At 42.4% G+C, this 23701-nt stretch overlaps 1 protein-coding gene across 1 annotated transcript in view; it reads left to right on the top strand.

Moving 5' to 3' along the window:
* The first annotated feature begins 4562 nt into the window (after positions 1-4562).
* The window catches only part of LSG1 (large 60S subunit nuclear export GTPase 1), a 29834-nt gene continuing 10695 nt past the window's right edge, over positions 4563-23701 (top strand). The window contains exons 1-8 of the mRNA XM_034999849.1: positions 4563-4715; positions 6248-6374; positions 9342-9462; positions 9641-9727; positions 10250-10336; positions 14812-14872; positions 16607-16783; positions 21254-21670. Of these exons, the coding sequence (XP_034855740.1) occupies positions 4617-4715; positions 6248-6374; positions 9342-9462; positions 9641-9727; positions 10250-10336; positions 14812-14872; positions 16607-16783; positions 21254-21670 (1176 nt within the window). The 5' untranslated portion in view covers positions 4563-4616. The remainder of the gene's footprint in view (positions 4716-6247; positions 6375-9341; positions 9463-9640; positions 9728-10249; positions 10337-14811; positions 14873-16606; positions 16784-21253; positions 21671-23701) is intronic.

Below are 23701 nucleotides of genomic sequence, written 5' to 3'. Positions count from 1 at the left end.
CTATCACCCACACAGCACCCAGGCAGAAAAGCAAAGGCATGAGAAAGAAGTCAAAAGAAGCGAAACCTTGAGCCTTACAAGGGAGCCTTTCTCATCAGTGCTCCCAGAGGCAGGAACCAGACTGGTTTGTCCCCTCTGAAGTTGGATGGAGGAGAAATCACCAGCCCCTGCATGGTCAGCTTTAAAACAAAAACCTAGCCCCTTAACATTTTCACTTGTGATATTATCATTTGTAACTAATGATGACTGAATTTGCTAGAGGGTGGTTCACGTGCCCTCAGCCTTCACATGACAAGCAGGGCAGGATGTCATCTCCTCCCCAAGCTACATGGTGAAGGCACTGCCCTGTGACTGCCAACCTGAGCACCCTTTCTGAGGCCATCGCTGTTGCCCTGTTATGTCAAATACTGGGGTGATGTAGAGTAGTGCGAAGAGGACGGGAACCTCTCAGGGTAAGAAATCCATTAAGCACCTTAGTGATCATCCATTCCAACCCCCACTTTGGAGAATGAACCTGCTTTAGAACATCCTGACACTTGGTTATGGAGCCTTTGCTTGAACACCCCTGGTGGCAGGGAGCTCACTCTCTTATAAAGCTGTCCACTCCATCTTTGAACCACTCTGATTGTAAGAAGGTTCAAACAAATTAAAACTAAAATTGTGACTCTGTAGCTTCAACCCATGTGTTCTAGTTCTGCTTGCCTTGTGTCTACTCAGAGCAATCTTCTCTCCCTTCCCTATAACAGTCCTTCACATAATTAGAAATAGCCCCCATATACCCTTGGAGTCCCTACTCCCGAAGCTAGTCACACTTCCTTCACCTTTTTCTCATTCCCTCACCATCTAAGTTGATATGCTAACACTTGTTAGTGTATTTACTAGAGTGATTTAAGGGGAGTGGTTAGAAGGCCATTCTGGGAAAGTAGGGTCTAACTGGCGGTGTGGTTCATGGCTCCACCGCTGACCTGAGCTATTTAACCTTGGATGAGTCCCTCTGCAGGCTGACAACCACTAAAATTTAAGCTCATAGGGGCGGGGTGTTTGTCCAATGCTGAATCCCTGGAGCCTGGCGATGAACGAGTGAATGAATGAACGAATGAATGGGAAAAACCTGGCACTTTCTAGCTGCAGATTTTAGAGTTGGTCATTATTAATTCTATGTCTACTCTCCTTTACTTTGCTTCACTTTGTTGCAATTTTTTTCTGCAAGTAATTTCTGCACTAAATTTCTGCAACTAAATGTTCAGAAAAATAGGGGCACCTGGGTGGCTCAGTTGGTTAAGTGTCTGATTCTTGATTTTGGCTCAGATCCTGATCTCAGGATTGTGAGATGGAGCCCCGAGTTGGGCTCTTCCCTGAGCGTGGAGCCTGCTTAGGATCTTCCCTCTCTCTGCCCCCCCGCAAAAAAGAAAAACAAATGCATAAGGTGGGGATGGGGAGTTACTGTTTAATGGGTTCAGAAAAATAAAAGTTCCCTTTCTCATTTGACTACCATGAGGAAAAAAATAATTACAAAGTCATCTGTAGGTAAAAGACCGTGGATATTCCATATAAAACTACAAGAGTTGCAGGGAGCGCCTGGGTGACTCAGTCAGTTGAGTGTCTGACTCTTGATTTTGGCTCAGGTCATGATCTCAGGGTCGTGGGATCAAGCCCCGTGTTGGGCTCCATGCTTAGCAGAGTCTGCTTGTTCCTCTCCCTCTGCTCCTCCCCCTGCTCCCCTGCTCTCTCTCTCTCAAATAAATAAATAAAATCTTAAAAAAGAAAACTATAAGAGTTTGGGGGGAAATGCATAGGTTCTAATATAATATATATAAAATCTTGTAGCCTTTATCACCAAAGCAAAAGGTCTTTTACACTTTTCATTGCACACAGAACGACTTGCACCAGCAGGCAATCAATGTTTGATTGAAGTGATTTAAGTTAGTCACTTACAATAACCACAAATAAAGGGCTGCTAAATTATTGACACTCACTCATGTGTGAGAATCCACCCATTTTCAACAGGGATAAATTGAGAATGGCAGATAATCGAAGGGAGTTTTCCTTACTGCTTGAGTGACTGCAGAGACTGCCAGACTTCTATTTTCACAACCCTCAACCTCACACAAACTGCTTTACTGTCCTGATGGAACAAGGTGCTGTAGAGAATGGGTGAGAGAGAGGAGCAGGGCTGCAAGCTTGCCTTGGAACAGGGTTTCTGCCACTGACCTGTTTTGGGCCAAGGGGTGAAAAGAAAAAACAGAAATTCACCCACTCTCCCTTCTCTCTCCCCAGGCAGATATGGAGCCCAGGGAGGCACAGCAGTGTGGAGACAGAGAGCAGAAAGCCACTCCAAAATTTGTTCCTGGGTGTGGGTTTCAGGGTTTGCAACTACATTTGTTTAGCCACGGTAAATCAAGTATTATGCAACACCATCAACGAGGAACACTCATTGGATCAATTATACATGTGGATTTTCACCTGCATCATCCAGTTGTCTGGGAAAGAAACTGCTCAGCTGTGAAAATTGGTACCCCATGAATTACTAGGCAATGATCTTTCAGCATTATCTCATTTGCTACCTCTGCAGGACAGGGATTATTATTATCCCATTAAACAAATAAGAAAACTGAGGCTCGGCTAGTTCTTTTTCAGTGATAGATTTGAGAAATGTCTTGAGGGAAATATTAGAATTATTTATGTCTTATTTGTCAGCTAAGAATAGTTGCTGCTATCATAATCTTACAATGTCAGTGTCTGTTTGGCTCTCTACTAGTCTCGATTAAATTATCACTTTATTTGGTTAAGATTTTTTGGAGCCCATGGAAGAATGACAATAGAAACCCGAAGGGCTTGCTCTCTCTAAATCTCTGGAGATGACAAAATCTGGAAAAGGAAACGAGGGTGCAATCCCAAGTTCCTGACTGAGCTCTAGGAATGAGATGGCAGGTTTCTTTATAGCATCTACTGTTGTTTAGTAGAATGTAAAACCCATGTAATCTTAGTTTATGAGTTAGTTTTATTTTTAACCACTCAGCTTCAAGAGAATTCCAGGAACTGTCAACTTACTCTCTTCCATGGATCTTTCCCATATCTTACTATGGAGATTTTGCAGTATTTAAAGATACACCCTTTCTATGTTGGGAAATGGGAGAAACACATTCTGATTCATTCCTTCACTAATCTGCGGTCGCTGACTTCCGGAAGCCTTGCCAACTACAACATGGCTTTTCAGCAATCCCTTGGTTGTTTCCTGAAGTTCACTCCAACTCAATAAGAGTCAGCAGTGAGGTGCAGCCCACCGTGGGCTGGGCAGGGAATCCAGAGATGGGTGGGTGATATAGTCCCAGCTGGTTATGCTCCTAACTCGCTGTGATTGACTTTTTAGCCAGTCCAGTGCCTTCCTCTGCACCAAAGGGAGCGCGCTCCTCTTGCTACTCAAAATGTGGCCCTTGGACCAGACCATTTGCATCGGCGTCACCCGGAAGCTTGTTAGAAGTACAGAGTCCCCGGCCCCATCCCAGACCTTATTAATCAGAATCTGCACGTTGACGCGATTCCATGGAGGATTTACAGGCATGATCAAGTTCGAGAAGCGCTGGGTTCTGAAACGCGTGCTAACAACCCTCATGCTTCTCTTTTCCCAGGAACATGTAAGATAGTTGATGAGATCTGGGGTTTGATACCTGACACCATACATATTCCATCTATGACGTGAGCAAGCTTCTTCCTCTCTGAACACGCTAACACTGAGGTGGCTCTCACGATTAATGAAATGTCAGCAAAACGCCCAGCACCCACACAACTCTCACCCAGCATTCCATCTGCCCGTCGCTGGAAATTAAGGATGGAGTGAACACCAAAAGCTAGGCCACAGAGTGGAGCCGGCTCACCGTTTTCACTTTAATTATAGGAAATACTAATGCAATTCTAAGTAGAATTTTTATGTTTTTTAAATAAAGCATTTAAGTCAGATCCTGTTGGCTTTCCTTGCAACCTTGCCAAGCTCTGGAAACATTGCTCACGCTTCCATTCCGAACGCCCATCCAGGCCGGGACTTTTCTCCCCAGTTCGCAGCTAGGAAAGACTAAGTAAACAAAAACTATTTAGATTCCGGGCTTGAAGGCGTTAGGACCACACCTTGAGAAGCACGCCAAAAACCGGCGCCAGGAAGCAACGCCACTTGGCGTGGCAGAAATATCCCTCACCCGTGTCTCCGCCTCTTGGCGACAAAAACAGCTGGGAGGCGGGGCTAGGACCTGGACTACGCACGGCCATGCTTTTCAGGTCTCCCAGTTCCTAGCCGGACGTTAAAGATCGACGCACGAATCTGGAAGGTACCATTGTTTTGATTCAATAATTCTGTGCAAATTTGAGATTTTCTTAGAGATAGCCATAGAAATTAAGTTCTCGGGCCATTTTCATATTTGTATTCTGTAACAGTGGCAATGAGAGATATATGAAGGGCAGTTTGGAGCAAGTTATTCCTCCTTGTCTTCAACTCGGGCCTCCGCTACTTGGGCTCGCTTATACGTCACTTCCGGGGATCGAGCTCTTGAATACCGGAACACGCGCGTGCCGTGCCGTGCCGTGCCGTGCGGTGCCGGGAGGGTTCGCGCGAGGGCGGTGCTGCGATGGGCCGCCGGAGAGCGCCAGGTCCTGGGGCCCTCGGCCGGGCCCTTATCCGCCAGAATACCCAGCGGAGCCGTAACCACCGTCACAGCGACTCCTGGGTAAGACAGCTTATCGTGTTTCTCAGCCTTTCTTTCCGGCTACGAGAGAGAGTCTGAATGCTGGAAGCCTGGGGTCAAAAGTCACAGGAAAATTTTGTAGGAAAAGTGACGCCTAAGTAGAGTTTGGAGAGAGCAGCATGTTCAAGTTCCTGTCAGGCCGATACGCAGGCCCTCCTTCTAGCAAGGCACAGAGGTAGAGGTTGGAAAGGAGGGCTAGTGTGACGATGAGGCTATTGGGAGAGCTTGAAGAATCTCGAATGTAGGGAGCGTTTGAAAGTTTCCGAGCAGAAAAAAACATAAAAGCTATTTCTTTTGGTATTGTTCAAAGAATGAATCCTCCAAGAGTGGCTGGTTGCCACCAGAAATACAAAATAACTCGAATGCTTGCTGCATCCTTATTATTCCCTAACGGTTTCGCTGGAAGATGAACAGTGCATCTCCAAACTGTGGTGAGCTGGCCTAATACTTCCCTGGACCTAGGGATGAACATAATTTCAGGATCCTTGAAAAATGACGAAGTAGTTTGACTTTTGTTTGTTATTCTGACATACCTCTAAGTATTTGAGATTTACTGAGTTCTCAATAAGAACCTGTGCTCTCTGTGTGTGCCACTGTAATACCATCTGATTTCCAGCCATTTTATACGCAGAGTAAACGGCATACAGGGCTCTTCTATAGTCAGCAAGTCCAAGTTACTCCAGACATTAGATTACTGATCATTTTAATTGATTTTTGAGGGAACTTGTTAAAATACAGCCTTTGGGAAGTGGTAAGAAGATTGAATATGAATCCTTAAGAATTGTATTCTAATCCTTACTCTGAATTTTTTTTTTCTGACCTGTGGCCTTGGACCAACCACCTACTCTTTTAAGCTTCAATTTTTTTTTTTATTTATTTGTACTGTAGTGAGCATGTAGCCAGCCTAGTGTTTATCAAACTCTGGATTGTGTCTGGGAATTAGTTAACTAGGTCCCAACCAGTGGTTTTTTTTAACCCAACAGGATAGAATTCAAAATATCAGAGTGTATTAGGTGTGATAAGGTAACTTTGTTTCAGCATTCTTTTTCCCCCCCATATTATTCTACTGAGTGGCACAGAATTGTATCATTGTGTGTATCACAGCATTTGAGTCATATGTAACGTGTATTTTTTACTGTGGGTCTCCATCAAAAATTTTCAGCTATGTCTGTCAGGATCAGAGAATCTGGATTTAAATTTATCTGTAACGGTCATTAGCAGCAACTATAAGGAAGTTATTTTTATCTATTCAGGACTGTTTCCTCGTCAGCAAAATAGAGATACAGTAAGATTTATTTCAAAAATTTCAAAAAAAATTAAATGAAATAATGAATGGAAGTGCCTATCGTGTTTAAGTGTTCACTAGTTAAATGTTAACTCGTATTAGCATTGACTCTAAAGGGGCTGACACCACCCTCAAGATCACAGAACAGTTCCTGGGGAGGTTAAGAGTTTGTTCAGATGTCAGAACCAGAAGAGAACAGCTGTATTATTACCCTGTGTTTTACTCATAGTTGCACACAAGTGAGCTCAATGATGGCTACGATTGGGGTCGTCTTAATCTTCAGTCAGTGACTGAACAGAGCTCCCTCGATGACTTCCTTGCAACTGCAGAACTTGCAGGAACAGAGTTTGTAGCTGGTAAGTTGTTTATTCCTGAGTACACATGACACTGGTCACCCTTCCATCTTTGCTGACTAGATGTAAATTTCTCTATTTGGAAGTGTTTTGTGGACCCTAATAAATTCATAAATGGGCTGTCTTTAACCCAAAGGCAGATATCCCAGAAGAGTGTGGGAAAGTCTGATCAAGTAGAATCAAGCTGTGAAGTTCAGAATGTGCCACAGTTTTAAAATTAAGCTCTAAAAAACCTTCAGATTATACATTGTATCAAGTTCAAGAAACTCAATCTCTTGTAGGAAAAAGACCAGTCAGCATTATGGCGGGCAATACCAGAATTTTCCAGAAAATGTTTTCTGATATCATTGTTAGAAGCCAACTCCCTGGGCCTGCTGCTGTTATGTAGGCAATTTGAATTGTATTTTAAAGCACTTGTTGACACAGTATAGTGAATTTTCCATGCATGTAATTTGTTTTAGTCACTGCTCTCCCATGTTTCTTGATATGTGTCTTCTGAGCACTTAGAAAAGTAGCTGACACAGGTAGCATTATAAACTACTTTTATTGCTCTTTTATTATAAATGTTATTGTGCTGTTTAGCAAATTCATTCATTTATTTAAATGCTTTTATTGGGCCCCAGCTACTCTCAGGGATTATATTGGCTACTGAGAGTACAGTGTTGAGTAAGATAACTTTGTTTCTGCAAAATTTTGTTTTAGGTGCTATGAAAGAAGTCTGTAGCAAGCAATGGAAACATAAGAGATGTAGTTAGTATTCATTCTGTCTGAAGGATGACCAGGGCCAGTCAAGGAAAGCTTTATGCTGGGGCTGAGTCTGAAAGGATGAGTAGCTGTTAGGTGAGGTGACACGGGATGATATACACAGGTGGAGGAGTCAAGCTAACATGTGAGTAGCAGCTTACTTTGTTCAGAAAATGGTTATAAGTTGGCCTCACGGGTGCTTGAAGTACACAGTGACAGGATGTGATGAGCAAACACTAGGGAGGTGGGCAGGGGTTAGAGCCTGGAGAAAATGAGGGCTTTAAAGGAATCTTTCAAGAGGTTTAAGCAGGTGTCAAACGTGATTTTAGATTTCATTGTTTTGAAAGATCACTGATGGATTTTGAGCAGGAATGACCAGTTACATTAGTCCAGCAAGAGAAGCAGGCAAGACTTAAATAGTAGTAATAGAAGAATGGTACAAAGAATCAGAACAAGATTAATAGGGAGATGGAATAAACCAGGCCTTGTGGAAGGGGGTGGAATAAGTGCAGAAGAGTGAGGAGTGTTAGAGCTTGTTCTATTCTTTTGAGAATTGTATTCTTTTAAGATATTTGACTATGGCAGGAAGAGGTGTGTGTGTGCATGTGTGCCTATGTGTGTAATCAAGGTTAATACCAGCCATGTGTGTAGGTTATGGGGTGAAAGCTAGCACAGAGGGAGAGGTTGAAAATAAAACATTTGGTTTCACAGTCTCAAAAATTTAAAGTGCATGTTTTATGACCTGGTGTTTCCACTTTTTAATACCTACACTAGAGCAGTGGTTCTCAAATTTTAGTAAGCATCAGAATTACCTGGAAAACAGATTCCTGGGCCCCTCCTCTGGAGATTCAGTATGTGTGGGTTGAGCCTGAGAATTTGCATTTGTCATATTTTAATAATGAACACTTGGAAACAACCTAAATGTTCAATAGGTGGAAAAATGGCTAAACTGTGGCATAGACATGCTATGAAATACTATATGGCAGTTAAAAAGAATGAGGTAAATTTGTGGATACTAAAGCGAAGGATGTCCATGACCTGTTACCACATGAAAAGGCAAGCTGTGGAATAGTGCATATGTATGGTACCATTTGCATTAAGAAAATAATCCGACCGGCGTGCCTGGGTGGTTCAGTTGGTTAAGCATCTGACTCTTGATTTCAGCCCAGGTCATGATCTCAGGGTCTTGAGATTGAGCCCCACATCAGGTCCTGCGCTTATCAGGGAGTCTGCTCTAGATTCTCTCCCTCTCCCCGGGAGGAAAAAAATAATAATCCAACCAATCCCTATATCTACATGTATATTAGGAAAAAACTTGGAGGCCTACACATTTAATCAATAATCTCCAGGGAGGGAAGTGAGATTGCATAGGTAGGCAGAAGATTGGGAGTTGGTCAAAGAGAAGGTATGCCTTTACTGTTGAATTTTTTTTAAAAGGAGTGTTTACGTATTGTGTAATTAAAATTTTTTTAATTTTTAGAAACATGACGGAAAATAGAGATTAATGAGGAAATGGAACAAAGTTTGAGTCTGGAAGGAGATGAGAATAGAATGGGGTCAGAAGGAAGCTGGGATAACATCAGCCTCTCCAAAAACACGCATTCTCTCTCTCTCTCTCTTTCTCTTTCTCTCTCTTTCTCTCTCTCTCACACACACACAAGTAAATTTGGCATGCGATCTGTAGGGTTCACAGAGGTCTCTGTAGTTTGTACATGGACTTGGCTTTTTTTTTTTTATTCCTTTGAATTGTTATATAGCATTAATTGTGGGCATTCATCATAAACATCCTACATAAATGATGGCCGTGTAGTAGTTCACCAGTTTTAACTGGAGGGAGTCTCTTTGCTGAATCTTTGCTTCCCCACCCATTCCCATTGGATGATAATTATTCCCCATATGTAAAATGAGATTGGTTGTACTGAATCTTTACAATCCTTCTCACTCTGTTTCTGTTTCCTTGAAATGCATTCAGCATGTGGAGTTTTATAAAATTAGTATTTGAAAAAATGATTGGCCTTTTGAAAGCTTTAGTAAAGATTTTTTTTCTTTCATTCCTTTTTTGGTAGATAACTTCACTTGGAAATTATTTATCCAAGGCTGGAGGCATCTACATCAAGAAAGCTCAAATTCTGTTTTAGATGCTGCATTTTTCATTTTCCAAGTAATGACCAATATCCACTCTCTAGATTGCCACATCAGTTACAGTACTTTCTTTTCTCTAAACAGAGAAACTTAATATCAAGTTTGTGCATCCTGAGGCTAGAGCTGGACTACTGTCTTTTGAGGAGAGCCAGAGAATTAAGAAACTCCATGAAGAAAACAAACAGTTCTTGAGTGTACCACGGAGGTGAGTTGAGCAAGAATGTAGGACATTACAAGGCATAACAAGACTCCTGAGTATAAAATTTTTCATTTGGTGTTCTCTCTTTTCCTGTTTCCTTTTATCGCTGCCATTATTAAATCCAAATCTCCTGTTTTATTTTGGTAACTCACATGGAATTTTTTTTCCTCTATGATTGTTTCAGACCAAAGTGGGACAAAAACACTAGTCCAGAAGAACTCAAACAGGCAGAGAAAGATAACTTTCTAGAATGGAGACGTCAGCTTGTCCGGTGAGTGTTAGAATATATGAAGATTTGTCTTGAAATTCTGAGCCTGGTATTTTGGTGTGTTTGCATTGCTATTTGCATTTTGAAGGCTTGATTCTTTTAAAAAGGAAATGGTAGATTTCTTCTTTCAAGTGCAAATTCTGTGTGTAACCGGCATTACTGGGTACATGTGCATCTTTGCACAAAGTAAATTGATTACTACACTCCATTCCTGGCCTTCTCTCCTTCAAACCTTTCTCTAGCCATTAGTCATCCTGGAGTTGATCACTGCTCTCTTGCGCATCCTTCCAGAAGGAGGTGTGTGGGAGAAATGTCATTTTGTGGGATGAATGTCTAGGGCTTAAGTAGATTAAGTATAAAATTTCAAATTTGATTTTCATAATGACTCAGCAGAATGTAATAAAAACAGTTTGATAGTTGATATTTGTGTACTTATTTTTTAATGCCGTGAATTTGAGTGTTTCTACTACTTGAAACCTTTGATTATAATCTGGCAAAGATAAAAACTTTTCATTCTAAAGCCAGGCTAGAAGAGGAACAAAAATTGCTATTGACTCCATTTGAAAGAAATTTGGACTTTTGGCGCCAGCTCTGGAGGGTGATTGAGAGAAGGTAAGTTACCATTTTCCTTTGGTGTAAGGAAGACATTAGTGGTGTTGGATTAGATTCGGATGTTGATGAATGCTCATAGACCCCGGGGGCCGGGGTGCTCAGGGATTAAGCTATGCAAATGGCTATTGAGGATTATTATAAAAACTGAAAGTGTAATGCTATATTTCTTTCAAAGTGTACATTTTTTTGTTGTTGTTATTATTAGGTGAACATGTTGATAAGCATGTAAGAATGGTGAACGTTTTCTGTAAGATGAGTTCTGAAGTACCTACAGTTATTTTAGCAAATGTCTGTTGATTCCTATTGGAAATATGGAAAATACGGGTGCTTCACACATCAAAAATATTCAAAATACGGGGGGTAGATGTCTGCTTGCAAAGAGAAAATACGTTGTAGGGGAGGCATTAGGGGCACAGGAATGAAGCACAGTCTTTGCACTCAGATGATCAGTACTTGGTAAATCCAGAGTGTGATTCCTGCTGCGTGACAGATAGAAAGGCAGTGGGCCAAGTTATAACAGAAAGGAGCAGCTGATGAGGATTGGGGGAATCAAGGAGTGATTTGTTTTAATTGGAATTAGTGGTAATGGTTGCACAACTTTGCAAATATACTAAGAACTACTGAATTGTAAACTTTTAAAAGGGTTAATTTTATGATATGTGGATTATATCTCAATTTTTTTTTTAAGTCACATACCTTCCCCATCCAGCTCTGGCAGGGGCAGAGAAAAGGCTATTGGGCTGGGATATGGGGAGGTCAGGGTAACAAGGCAAATCTCTAAGCCTGAAAAATGTAGAAGCTTGCTGCTGATTCCCAGACTCTGTGCAGGCCCCTTTGATTCAGTTAGGCTTGAATGAGGCTTGGGAAGACCCATTGATTCTCCTGGGGAACTTCTGTGGAGCACAGTGGATCTCTTCTTCAGGGCCTCTTGAGCAGTTGAAGATGTGCACTGCTGCCTCCAAAGAGAAATGGTAACAAGGTTTAACATATTGAAACCTGGCCTTGGAATGCCCCCATCTGCATATTTAACAGTATTGTTTTGTTTTTCTGTTTGTTTTTTTGATTTTAGGTTTTCTCCTTCCTATATGGTCTGTCTGTCCTCTCTGTTCCTTTTTTTTCTATTTATTCTGGTTTCTGACTTTTATTTTTTTTTATTTTTTAAGATTCTTATTTATTTATTGAGAGAGATAGTGATAGAGAGAGAGCATGAGAGGGGGAGAGTCAGAGGGAGAAGCAGACTCCCCGCTGAGCAGGGAACCCGATGCGGGACTCGATCCCGGGACTCCAGGATCATGACCTGAGCTGAAGGCAGTCGCTTAAACAACTGAGCCACCCAGGCGCCCTGGTTTCTGACTTTTATATAAGAGGCCTTCCTCAGATATCAAGTGATGTTTGTTGTCTGTTCATACATTTTTAAAGATTTTTATTTATTTATTTGAGAGAGAGAGCGAGCCCACAAGCAAGGGGGAAGGGCAGAGGAAGAGGGAGAAGCGGGCTCCCCACTGAGCAGGGAGCCCGATGCAGGGCTTGATCCCAGGACTCTGGGATCATGTATGACCTGAGCTGAAGGCAGATGCTTAACTGAGCCATCCAGGCACCCAAGTGTGGTCATATTTAAGAATGAAGCATTATAAAGTTGATTGACAGGACCACCTGTTTCGGTGCAATTTGCCAACTGGTGGACTTCACTGTAGAGGACCAAGTAGGGATCAATTTCATTTTGTTGGAATACCCCAAGATGTTAGGATCTGTAGGGGTTTTCCCTGGAGCCAGTCAGTTTCTTAAAGAGAAGTATGGTCTTCTGCCAAGAACATGGCTAAAGGTGGTGGTATAATGCAAAGGGGTTGTGCATTTTCACCATTTGGTATGTAGACTTGTTTAATCCCCGCTTTTTCACCTTTTCCCCCACCTTCTTTTGTGCTTGAGGTCCTAATTCTTCAGCCTCTCAGGTTCATTTTCTCCATTATAAACCCTAGCCTTCTGCCATTGGGATAGGAGATTGAGGGGGTGTAGTTGCCTGCCTGGATGGAACAGGGGAGCGGAACTAAGAGCTCCTCATTCAGATTGATTTCAGTCCTACACTTCACCCTTGCCTAGAGGCCTTTCATCTGACGCTTCTAATCTGCTCCCTCAGGGCTGTGGAGCATGAACAGGCTTGCTTCTTGACTGGGCTACCATGTCTCAGTTGCTGCTATTCCTTCTCTTTGTCCTAATGAGCTTCAGAGTTACTTTCATTTTTATAGGTTTTGAGAGGGAAGCATATGTGTTCATTCTTTCACATTTGACAGAATGGCCCTTTACATATTTCTGTGTCCCTAAATAAGCAGCTGGTTTCCCCAGAGGAAGCCTGTACTTGGAACTCTTCACTTCAATTAGTTTACAGTATTACTTGCTCTGTTACTTTTATTATGAGGTATTTCTCTGTTTGTAACTTAAGGTATATAGTTTATATCACATGGAAGTGGATCTGAATTACATAGAAATATTATTAATAAAGTGACTACTGCCAAATTTTTTAGCAGGAAATATTTATCAATGTGTTCGGTACAGCAGATGTCTCCTGTTTGGTAACAGGCTAGCTAAGCCATCTGCCTCTTTAATTTCAAGCATAGTTATTGGAAAAGATTTGATGTATACCCTGTCATTTGAAATGCAGGAAGCTGCTGGGGCACTGAGGGCAGAACACCATATTCCAGGAAGATAAGCCTTTCCTGGTACACGGTCAGCACTGTGCTCTGCTGCCTCGGGCAGCACACGAAGCAAGCGGTCTTAAGTTTGTCTTTTCTTACTGGGGTCTACTTGTTTGCGGGTAGACCTGATGTTTGTGGACCTTGCAATTTTTTTATTGGGCTTTGTCTGCGTTTTGCAGTCATTGTTGCGTTTACTGTTAAATCCTTACAGTTTGAGGGGCGCCTGGGTGGCTCAGTTGTTAAGCATCTGCCTTCAGCTCAGGTCATGATCCCAGGACCCTGGGATCGAGCCCCACATCGGGCTCCCTGCTCCGCGGGAGCCTGCTTCTCCCTCTCCCACTCCCCCTGCTTGTGTTCCCTCTCTCGCTGTGTGTCTCTCTCTCTGTCAAATAAATAAAATCTTTAAAAAAAAAAAAATCCTTACAGTTTGAAAGCGGTAGATATTACCTTAAGGCAGAAATACCAGGACCCACTTAATTAGAGAACTTAACAATTTGTCATTAATTAGGAAGTCTGTGAGTTCCTTTGAATCACGATATTATGCTGGAAATTTAACTATTCTGAAAGAAAATGCACTTTGATTGTCAAAGCCCTGCCTTAAATAGTAAGCTTGATTTAATACATTGCCTCTGTCTCCAGCCTAGTTGCATAAGCCTTATTTCAGAACGGGCTAACCAGACGCGGCTTTTTAGGAGACTGCTGTGAGCATGTCTGCAGCTTATTTCCTTCCAGTGGCAGCTGGCCCTTAGAGCATCTCTTCTAGCCATGGGGACAGAATGAAAGGAGGATCCTCCCAGAGAAGTGGGAGATTTATTCTTGAAGCGCTCCGCTTCTCTAGTCCCCCCTACATTTGTGAAGCCTCTGAGGAGCTTGTATCGGCTGCAGAAAGTTTTCTTATTGCTGCATCTTCTGTGTGACGAAGGAAGTTAGACTCCTCCTTCCTGCTTCGATGTGGCATCTTAAGTTGATACATTCCTGTTTCATATTTTAGCCATTTAAACGCATTGTTGGAACTGGTGGATGATGATTTGCTAGATGTATGCTTTGTCTCATCAGCCCTGGGTTTAACTAAGATACAGGCTTTGATAGTGGCAACTGTCAGCAAGTGATTCATTCGTTTTCCTTTGAGGCCTGAACACCAGCGTAGATTAGGTCCTGAGTATACAGTAGACCTCACCTTGGATTAAAGTATTTGGAATAGTCTTTTTGCCTCACCAGGAGAGTTTACTAGAAGATACAGCTGAAGTTTTAGCAGTGAAACATCAGGGGCTCTCTAGGACATGCAACAGCAAGATAATGTTACAATTACAAGCATGTCCTCTGGTCCAGACTGACTTCCCATTCCAGCTCCATCACTTAGCAACTGGTGACTTTGGACAAGTGACTTCACTGTCCTAAGCTTCTAAGCTTCAGTTTCCTCATATATAAACTGGGGATAATTGTACCTTAAAACGTTAAGGGGCGGGGCGCCTGGGTGGCTCAGTCTTTGGGCGTCTGCCTTCGGCTCAGGTCATGATCCCAGTGTCCTAGGATCGAGCCCCGCATCGGGCCCCCTGCTCTGCGGGAAGCCTGCTTCTCCCTCTCCCACTCTTCCTGCTTGTGTTCCCTCTCTGGCTGTCTCTCTCTCTCTCTCTGTCAAATAAATAAATAAAATTATTTTTTTAAAAAATTGTACCTTAAAACGTTAAATGTGTCAAATGCTTAATATGTGGAAAGTGTTTGCTGGTGTTATATGGTCATTGTTTCACTTCACAGTGATTGGAGTATCTCACCTTTCTTTTTCAGTGATATCGTGGTCCAGATAGTAGATGCTCGAAACCCACTCCTGTTTAGATGTGAGGATTTGGTAAGTGAAGTGCAACGGAATTCAAATGCGCGGTCCTTGGAGCCGCAGCGGGACGACGGCATCACTGGTAGCCGTCGCTGCGGGCAAGCGTTTGGTCCTCTCCTCTAGCTGTGTTTAAGGAGACCCCCCTCTCCTCCCAGGGGCAGGTGCACGCATACTGCCACTGTTTAGACAGGGGTCTTCCTTCGAAAACAAGTATTTCCAGCTGTAGGAAGGGCAAACACATGAATTTTCTAGCTTTTAGTTTAGAAGCCAGTTTGTTAATAGACATTTGCCAGTGTTTCTCATTTTTTAAGAGACATCTCTTGAAACAGTGTTGTGCTTATTAGTCACATCTTACCCATACTGTTAAGTTCTCTCTCCTCACACCTTAGTTATTATCTCCTGTGATACTTTACAAGCGAACTAAGTTTGTAAAACACCAGAGGGACTAACAATTAAGGAGTGAAGACTACGTGAAATAATGTAATACAGGTTTTAAATTAATAAAACACTGTACACGTGTGAAGTATTCCTATTAGTGTTTGAGTCCATAGTAGTAATAGTACAGAATATTTTTTTAAAGATTTTATTTATTTATTTGATAGTGCACAAGCAGGGGGAAGCGGCAGGCAGAGAGGGAAACAGGCTCCCCACCGAGCAGAGAGCCCAACGTGGGGCTCAATCTCAGGACCTCAAGATTATGACCCGAGCTGAAGGCAGACGCCCAGCCGACTGAGCCACCCAGGCACCCTAGTGCAGAATTTTTTTTTTTTTTTTAAGATTTTATTTATTTATTTGACAGAGACACAGCGAGAGAGGGAACACAAGCAGGAGGAATTGGGGAGGGAGAAGTAGGCTTCCCGCAGAGCAGGGAGCCCGATGCAGGGCTTGATCCCAGGACCCTGAGATCATGACCTGAGCCAAAGGCAGATGCCTAACGACTCAGCCACCCAGGTGCCCCTGAGTATTTTTAAATCCACTGGTGAGGAACAGTCTTAGTACTGAAACTCTTACGAAGTCGGCTTTTATACCTCGGGTGTGTTTCCTAATGAAGAGCTGTGGCTGGGAATTAATTTCAATTACTGGGTCTTGTTTTTCTTTTAGACTTCAAAAAGTATTTTTTATGTGAAAAGATGAGATTTTTTTTTTTTTTTTAACACTTACTTATTTACTTATTTGACAGAGAGACACAGTGAGAGAGGGAACACAAGCAGGGGGGAGTGGGAGAGGGAGAAGCAGGCTTCCCACGGAGCAGGGAGCCTGATGTGGGGCTCGATCCCAGGACACTGGGATCATGACCCGAGCCGAAGGCAGACACTTAACAACTGAGCCATCCAGGCGCCCCAAAAGATGAGATTATTATTGGCTATCATCACTTGTCTGAAAAATAGTCCCTGCTGGCTGACAAATCTCCTAGTTTTGCAGTTCTTAAACTTTTGTGTAAAACAATTCACTATGAAAGAGAGGAACTACATTATTTAAAATCTATTATACTTCGACAGGGTAGGAGAGCATTTCCTTTTACCCTTTCCAATTCCTTATGTCGAGAGTATTTCTAGGTATATGTGATCTGACTTTTTCAGAGCTTGTTGAGAGGGTCAGTAGAATGTACCAGGATAAAAAATCTTTAAATTAGGATTGACTTAAAACTGAGCGCAGCAAAAACTTTTAGTACTATTTGGGGGCTTTCAATATAATTAGCCCAATTTTTACTTGTTTGAAGGCCTGTCTAAATACCTTTGTCTTGCCTAGGAATGTTACGTGAAAGAAATAGATGATAATAAGGAAAACGTCATTCTGATAAATAAGGCAGATTTGTTGACTGCTGAGCAGCGGAGTTCCTGGGCCACATACTTTGAAAAAGAAAATGTGAAGATTATCTTCTGGTCAGCTTTGGCTGAAGCCATTCAACTGATTGGTGACTCTAAGGTAACCTCTGGGGGACTTTGTCAGGTTGAGTTTTGGGGAGGAGGATTTCAGTTTCTGGTTAGTAAGCTTTGTTTTTTTCTTATTGAAGAGTTATAGGAATCCAGGGGTTTTGTTTGTTCCCTAAATGCTCTGATAGTAGGATGACCCATAGAAAAATGAGTCACAAGGTACTTTCTCTGGTTGTCAAATAATCTGACATCTCTGGGGCTCTGTGGTACATACACACTGATACTAGCTATAATTTTTAATTTTTTTAGATTTTCAGCAGGAAATTGTATAGGAGGTTTCGTAATGACTTTATAATTGTTTTTTTTTTTTAAAGATTTTATTTATTTATTTGACAGAAAGAGAGATAGCGAGAGCAGGAACACAAGCAGGGGGAGTGGGAAGGGGAGAAGCAGGCTTCCCACCGAGCAGGGAGCCCAATGTGGGACTCGATCCCAGGACCCTGGGATCATGACCTGAGCCGAAGACAGACGCTTAACGACTGAGCCACCCAGGCGCCCAACTTTATAATTGTTTTTAACAGGAGGCAGGTACAACCGAAGCATTTACCTCTACCTCTCAGACTTGGTTAGAATCTCTTTTGACATTGTTTTCAAAACAAATGAAGTAACCCTAAAGATATATATATATATACCATGTTATCTTGGTTTGGTTTTTTTTTTGTTTTTTTTTTTTAAGATTCTACTTTATTTTTTGAGAGAGAAAGAGTGAGCGAGAGAGCACGAGCATGGGGAGGGGGAGAGGGAGAGAGAGGAGAAGCAGACTCCCCACTGAGCAGGGAGCCCAATGTGGGGCTCCATCCCAGGACCCTGGGATCATGACCTGTGCCAAAGGTAGACACTTACTTGAGCCACCCAGGCGCCCGGTACCGTGTTACTTTTTAGCCTAAATTTTACAGAAACAGTTTGGGGTTCCTTTTTTTTTTTTTAAAGTAATCTCTGCTTCCAATGTGAGGCTTGAGCTCACAACCCCAAGATCAAGAGTCACATGCACCATCCACTGAGCCAGCCAGGCACCCCTGGGGTTTATTTTCGAATAAAAAATATAACTGTTAGCTAGTAATAACTATGAAGTGAAATTGCTAGTAGAATCTTAGAGCTGAAAGAGACTTAAAGTAATACCTTTTTTCCTAGCCTTTTCCTTTCCTTTTCTCTTACCTCTGTCAACCATCTATAGAGTATTTTGTATGTTGAGCTGAGTGCCAGTGAATACAATGCCCTCCCCTTGATGAGCTCACAGGTTAGCTCTAACTATGAATTCCTTCCCTCACCTTCAGGGCAGACAGTCATATAATCTCTCTGTTATTTATCCACGTTAAGTGATAGAGACCAGGTAGCTCACTCTTTCTATCTACATTTAGAAAGTTCTTCAGTTCAGTGAAGCTAAGTCTGCCTCCCTACCCTTTGATCTAAGGACTCTTCCTTTGTCCCCTTAGTTCTCTCTGTGTATATTTTCTGGTGTCCTAGTCATCATGTACAGAATATCTGGGATACTCTTCATCTCAAGTGCTTGTCTGCCTATGTCAGGAAACACAATTGGTGGTACTTAATTTATACGTTATATATTCAGAGGGATGATTATTTCTTGTGATCAGAATACTCCCAGTAATTCAGTTGTTGGTTTGTTTTTTAAGATTTTATTTATTTATTTGACAGAGACACAGCGAGAGAGGGAACACAAGCAGGAGGAGTGGGGGAGGGAGAAGCAGGCTTCCTGCGGAGCAGGGAGTCCGATGCGGGGCTCGATCCCAGGACCCTGGGATCATGACCTGAGCCGAAGGCAGACGCTTAACAACTGAGCCACCCAGGCGCCCCATAATTCAGTTTTTGTTAATTCACCCCATTTCAGAGGAGCTGTGTTACGCTCTTGGCTCATTTAACCTGTGAACAATGAAATCCCTCAAATATTTTTTAAAAAAGAAAAGACTTCTGCAAATCTAATCCCATATTTACAATGGAAAAAGTTTTTCATTTTGTATTTGCCTCAATTTAGGACATACAGTTAGTTACTCTGAAATATTGTTAGCGATTTGGGGCTAAGATAGGGAATTCATTTTGGTTGTACAGTTTGCTTTTCTCTCCTAGCTTTGAATCTGCCAATTTTGTGTGTTTGTCCTTCTCTATATTCTTTCCAGTCATTGATAACATTGTTAAACAGATTAGGACCAAGGGGAGAGCTCTATAACCTTTTGTGAACTTATGAAGCCCTCTGTACCAAGCATTTTGATGTGATGAATACAGATGTGTTCACGAGGATACAACAATAAGAATTGTTCCATTGTTACTACTGTTAATAAAAACTAACCCATAGAAAGCTTATTCTGTGCCAGGCACCACTGTCCTAAGCACTTTATACATTGTATTCATTTAATCATCTCAGCAGTAAGTATAAATGCTTATATTATCCTCAGGTAGTCTGGCTTCATGGCTTGTCTTCTTAACCATTATTTCTGTTGTTTCAACTCTTTCCTGGAAACCAGTGTTTTACTGAAGTTTATTTAATAAATATTTATCACTGTATTACTTAGCCCTGATGTACCAACCCAGTAACTATCAAAATGGGGAAAAGATTAGTTTCTACATCTGTGGTATTCCCTGAACTGTTAACCAAGTAGTACATGGATGACTGTCTTTCTGGGGCTCACCAGCTATCTTGTAGACTTGCTCCCATACCCAAGTCTGAGTTCACAGGGAGTGGTTATGGAAGATACTGTTTCTCCCTTTTTAAGTTAGCCATCATTTACTTCTCCCAAGTCTTCTGAAGTGTCTGCCATTTCTCATGATTTCCCAAGACCAATAACCAGCTACTGTTGTGATATCATAGCTGGAATCACATCTGTCATTTGAGTATCAAACATGAATTTATTAGAAATAGTTTGATAGTTACTGTTTTCTCACCTACCTGAAATTTGGTTTTTCCTTTTACAGTTGTTTGATCCCTTCTTATTTGGGGGGGCGGTGGGAATGACAGTTTTCAAGCTGAATACTTTGGTTTTCTCTTAGCCATCTGTTACACTGTGTTTCCTCAAGGGATTGATTTTTCCTTTCTTTTTATTTTTAATATAACTGGCACAAAGTCCTTTTGTTGTCTTTAACATTTTTACTGAACCTGAAGTGCTTCTAATTTTATTAGTTTTTTTAATACACATCCACATTCAGTTCACATTATTGTTTTCTATTTCTTTCATATTTTGAAATGATCCAGAAGAGCTCACAGTGAAGACACACCGTCTTCTTTACATTTATTGCTCATTTCTCATAGAAATTGCTTCCAGTTCTGTGGTTCTGTTGTAAGGCATGCTGCCATGTTTCTTTTTGACCTGCCAGGTTTGATCATGAAATCGTGTCTATCTTCCCTGACATTTTCTTTATATCTCTACTTTCCTAAAATTTAGGTTACTTGTTTAACTGAGTTCATTGTGTCCTATTCTGTGACGGTTACTCATTCTAACACTAGGTAATTTAGAAATGATACAAGGGGGCGCCTGGGTGGCTCAGTTGGTTAAGCGACTGCCTTCGGCTCAGGTCATGATCCTGGAGTCCCGGGATCGAGTCCCGCATCGGGCTCCCTGCTCGGCAAGGAGTCTGCTTCTCCCTCTGGCCCTCCCCCGTCTCATGTGCTCTCTCTCTCATTCTCTCTGTCTCAAATAAATAAATAAAATCTTTAAAAAAAAAAAAAAAAGAAATGATACAAGGTTTGCATCACTTCTAAATCCAAACCCACTCACTCTTGTTAATTCAGATTAGTAATACTGTAAATTGTCTTATTTTTGCTTTATTATCAGTAGTAATTCAGAAGAATTAACACATCCTTGAAGAGTAAATGATCTTTATCTTTTTCTTTGCATATGTGAATAATTTTCACATGTGGAGTTGTTTTGTTGCTTCTGCATTTCATCCAGAGGGAGCTATGCTCCACAGTGCTCTGATTTTATTAAAGGCAATTATAAAGGAATAGCAGTTTCCTTAAACATGCAAATCACGGTCTTTAAAAATGCAAATGTGAAAAGAAACAAATTATAAACCATGCCCTTCTTGCTTTGTGCAAAGAAGAGAATGTTAAATATTTTATCGTTAATGAGAAATGCTTTGTTCTCCAGCCTAGTGCAAAATAATGTACTGCCAAAGAATTCAGCTTGACATGGGCTTTTTTAAATGCTTGCTTTTTTTTAAAGATGTATCTGTTACAAACGTAATGCATATTTTGTACAGGGTCCAAATAATACAGAAACGTCTAAAGTGAGGTCCGCTGTTCCTCTCGTCCCCAGAGGGCACCACTGTTGATAGTTTGTTGTGTCCTTTCACCGAAAGGCTTACCTTCTCTCCCTGTTTTCACTTTTTCTGGTCTTGTCACTTATCTTGTCTTCTGTTCATCTGTGGCAGCCAACTCTGAGTACATTCACTAGAGTGAAAGGTGCCGTTGTTGTACACTTCTGAGCTTTTGTGGTTTCCGTCCTCTCTTCAGGAACAGGCGAACGGGGGTGCTGGAGAAGCCAACACAGCCAAGTCTGAAAAGGCCCGTTGTGAGGAGGCTGCGGTCCCACACAGTGAGCCCGGACATCTCCCAGACTGCGGTTCCCTCGCACTTAGCGACCTTGCCCCTAGCGATGAGGACTCCAGTGAGTACGAGGACTGTCCGGAGGAGGAGGAGGAGGTGTGGCAGACATGCTCGGAAGAGGACAACAACCCTGACGAAGAGGCCTCTGGCCAGGACTGGCAGAGAAGCTGCACTGCGGATTCTGAGGCTCAGGGTAGGAAACCCCTGCAGAAGGAGCGCACACACAACTTTAGCCACCTCGTATCAAGGCAGGAGTTGTTGGAGATCTTTAAGCAGCTGCACAATGGGAAGAAAGTGAAAGACGGACAACTTACGGTTGGACTGGTAAGATGAAATAGGTCCTAAGATTGTTACCACATGGGTACCTTTTTTTTTTTTTTTTAAGATTTATTTATTTGAGGGACGCCTGGGTGGCTCAGTCGGTTAAACATCTTCCTTCAGCTCAGGTCATGATCCCAGGGTCTTGGGATCGAGACCCACATCGGGTTCCTTGCTCATCGGGGAGCCTGCTTCTCCCTCTCCCTCTGCCGGCAGCTCCCCTGCTTGTGCTGTCTCTCCCCAACCCCCAACAAATAAATAAATAAAATATTTAAAAAAAGATTTTTTTATTGGAGAGAGAGCACAAGCTAGGGGGTGGGGGGCAGAGGGAGAGAGAATCCCAAGCAGACTGCACTGAGCATGGAGCCCAGTGCAGGGCTCGATCTCAAGACCCTGAAATCATGACCTGAGCCGAAATCAGGAGTCGGACGCCCAACGACTGCACCCCCCCGGCGCCCTACCACATGGGTACTTTTATTTATTTATTTATTTTTTAAGATTTTATTTATTTATCTGACAGAGAGACAGCGAGAGCAGGAACACAAGCAGGGGAGTGGGAGAGGGAGAAGCAGGCTTCCCGCCGAGCAGGGAGCCCGATGTGGGACTCGATCCCAGGACCCTGGGATCATGACCTGAGCTGAAGGCAGACCCTTAACGACTGAGCCACCCAGGCGCCCGGTACCTTTATTTCTAATCCATTGGTAGTTACACTGGCACCCAAGGGACCAGCCAAGCTTCTGGCATCATAGGGAACATTATTGCCCTCTTGTTTCCCACTGGCCTTGTGGGGGTAGGTGAAGCCCAACTCAAAAGAGTGAACTCTCTAAAAGCTTATATTGGTTACACCCCTATTCATATTAATTATCTTCTCCTATCTTCCAATTCAGCCCTACTGGTCCTGTGACTTACCGAGAGGTAGCAGAATGAGAGCGCCTTTAAGGGTGTCTTCACACTTCCAGTTCAATAATCTTACCTTCTTCTATAGGCTTTTGGTGTCATGTGATCCTTGCCAACTTGTACTCTAAATGTTCCAGGTGCATTTTAGGGTGAATCCCAACATCTTTGGGCCAAGCAAAACATGACTGGTGCTTTAGTTGCAGAAAAACAAGGGAAAGGAGATCACATCCCTAGCTACATATATGCTAATTCTAGAGGTGGCTGTGAGAAGTGCTCAGACCTCAGAGACATACAGCACAGCTCCAGAGGCCCCATCTTGAGCTAAGGAAATGTAAGATATTAGAGAAGGTATTTTAAAGGTCTCTCACCCAGGAGAACAAAACTGTGAGGGTAAGTAGATCATGGCAGGTTTAAAATCTTCTAGCTCCTAAGTTACATGCCAAGTATAGCTAATCCTAATTGTTTTGAAGCGCTCCCTCGCCCCAAGCCTACTTACAGTGATTGTAGCAGATCAACATTTCACTTCAGAGTGCTAATTAAAGGAATTGCCCCTGGAGCCAGGCAGACCTAGTATACCCCCCAGTGCTACAGTGGGATGGATTCACTTGCTGTGAACCTTGGAGAACTTATGTCATTTCTCTCAGCTTCACAGCTTTAGCTTCTTTTCTTTATATGATTGCTAAAAATCCATCTCCTGCATGCTGCCAGAAAGTCCAGCTTCCCTAAAAGCTAGTTTCTTTCTTTCTCACATTTATGGAAATGTGAAACAGCCTCTCCACTTCCTGAACGTTTTACTCTAGAAATCCTGAGAATAGGTTAATTTACTCATTCTACGAACATTTATTGATCACGTGCCACAGGCCACACGTCCTGCTGGTCCGTAGCAGTGTATCAGGGGACCAGACAGACACAGTCCCCACCCTCCCAGCGCTTGGTGTCGTGAGTGCAAGAGGACATCCAGCGGCCTGTGGGAGTGTATAGTGAGGGAGCCTGATCTGCAGAAGGTGGGGGAGATGACAGCAACAAAAGTGCCCTCCCCCCAACAAATGACATCTAAACAAATAGTAACATGTCATGTAATCAAGGTATAAATAAACACAAAACACAAAATATTGAGAATAATGAGCAGTTATCTGCAAT

This window comes from Mirounga leonina, unplaced genomic scaffold, assembly GCF_011800145.1.
Source record: "Mirounga leonina isolate KUSES-001 unplaced genomic scaffold, KU_Mleo_1.0 Mir_115, whole genome shotgun sequence".
Taxonomy (NCBI): domain Eukaryota; kingdom Metazoa; phylum Chordata; class Mammalia; order Carnivora; family Phocidae; genus Mirounga; species Mirounga leonina.
Note: the sequence above shows the minus strand (reverse complement) of the source record. Positions and strands in the feature narration are given on the sequence as shown.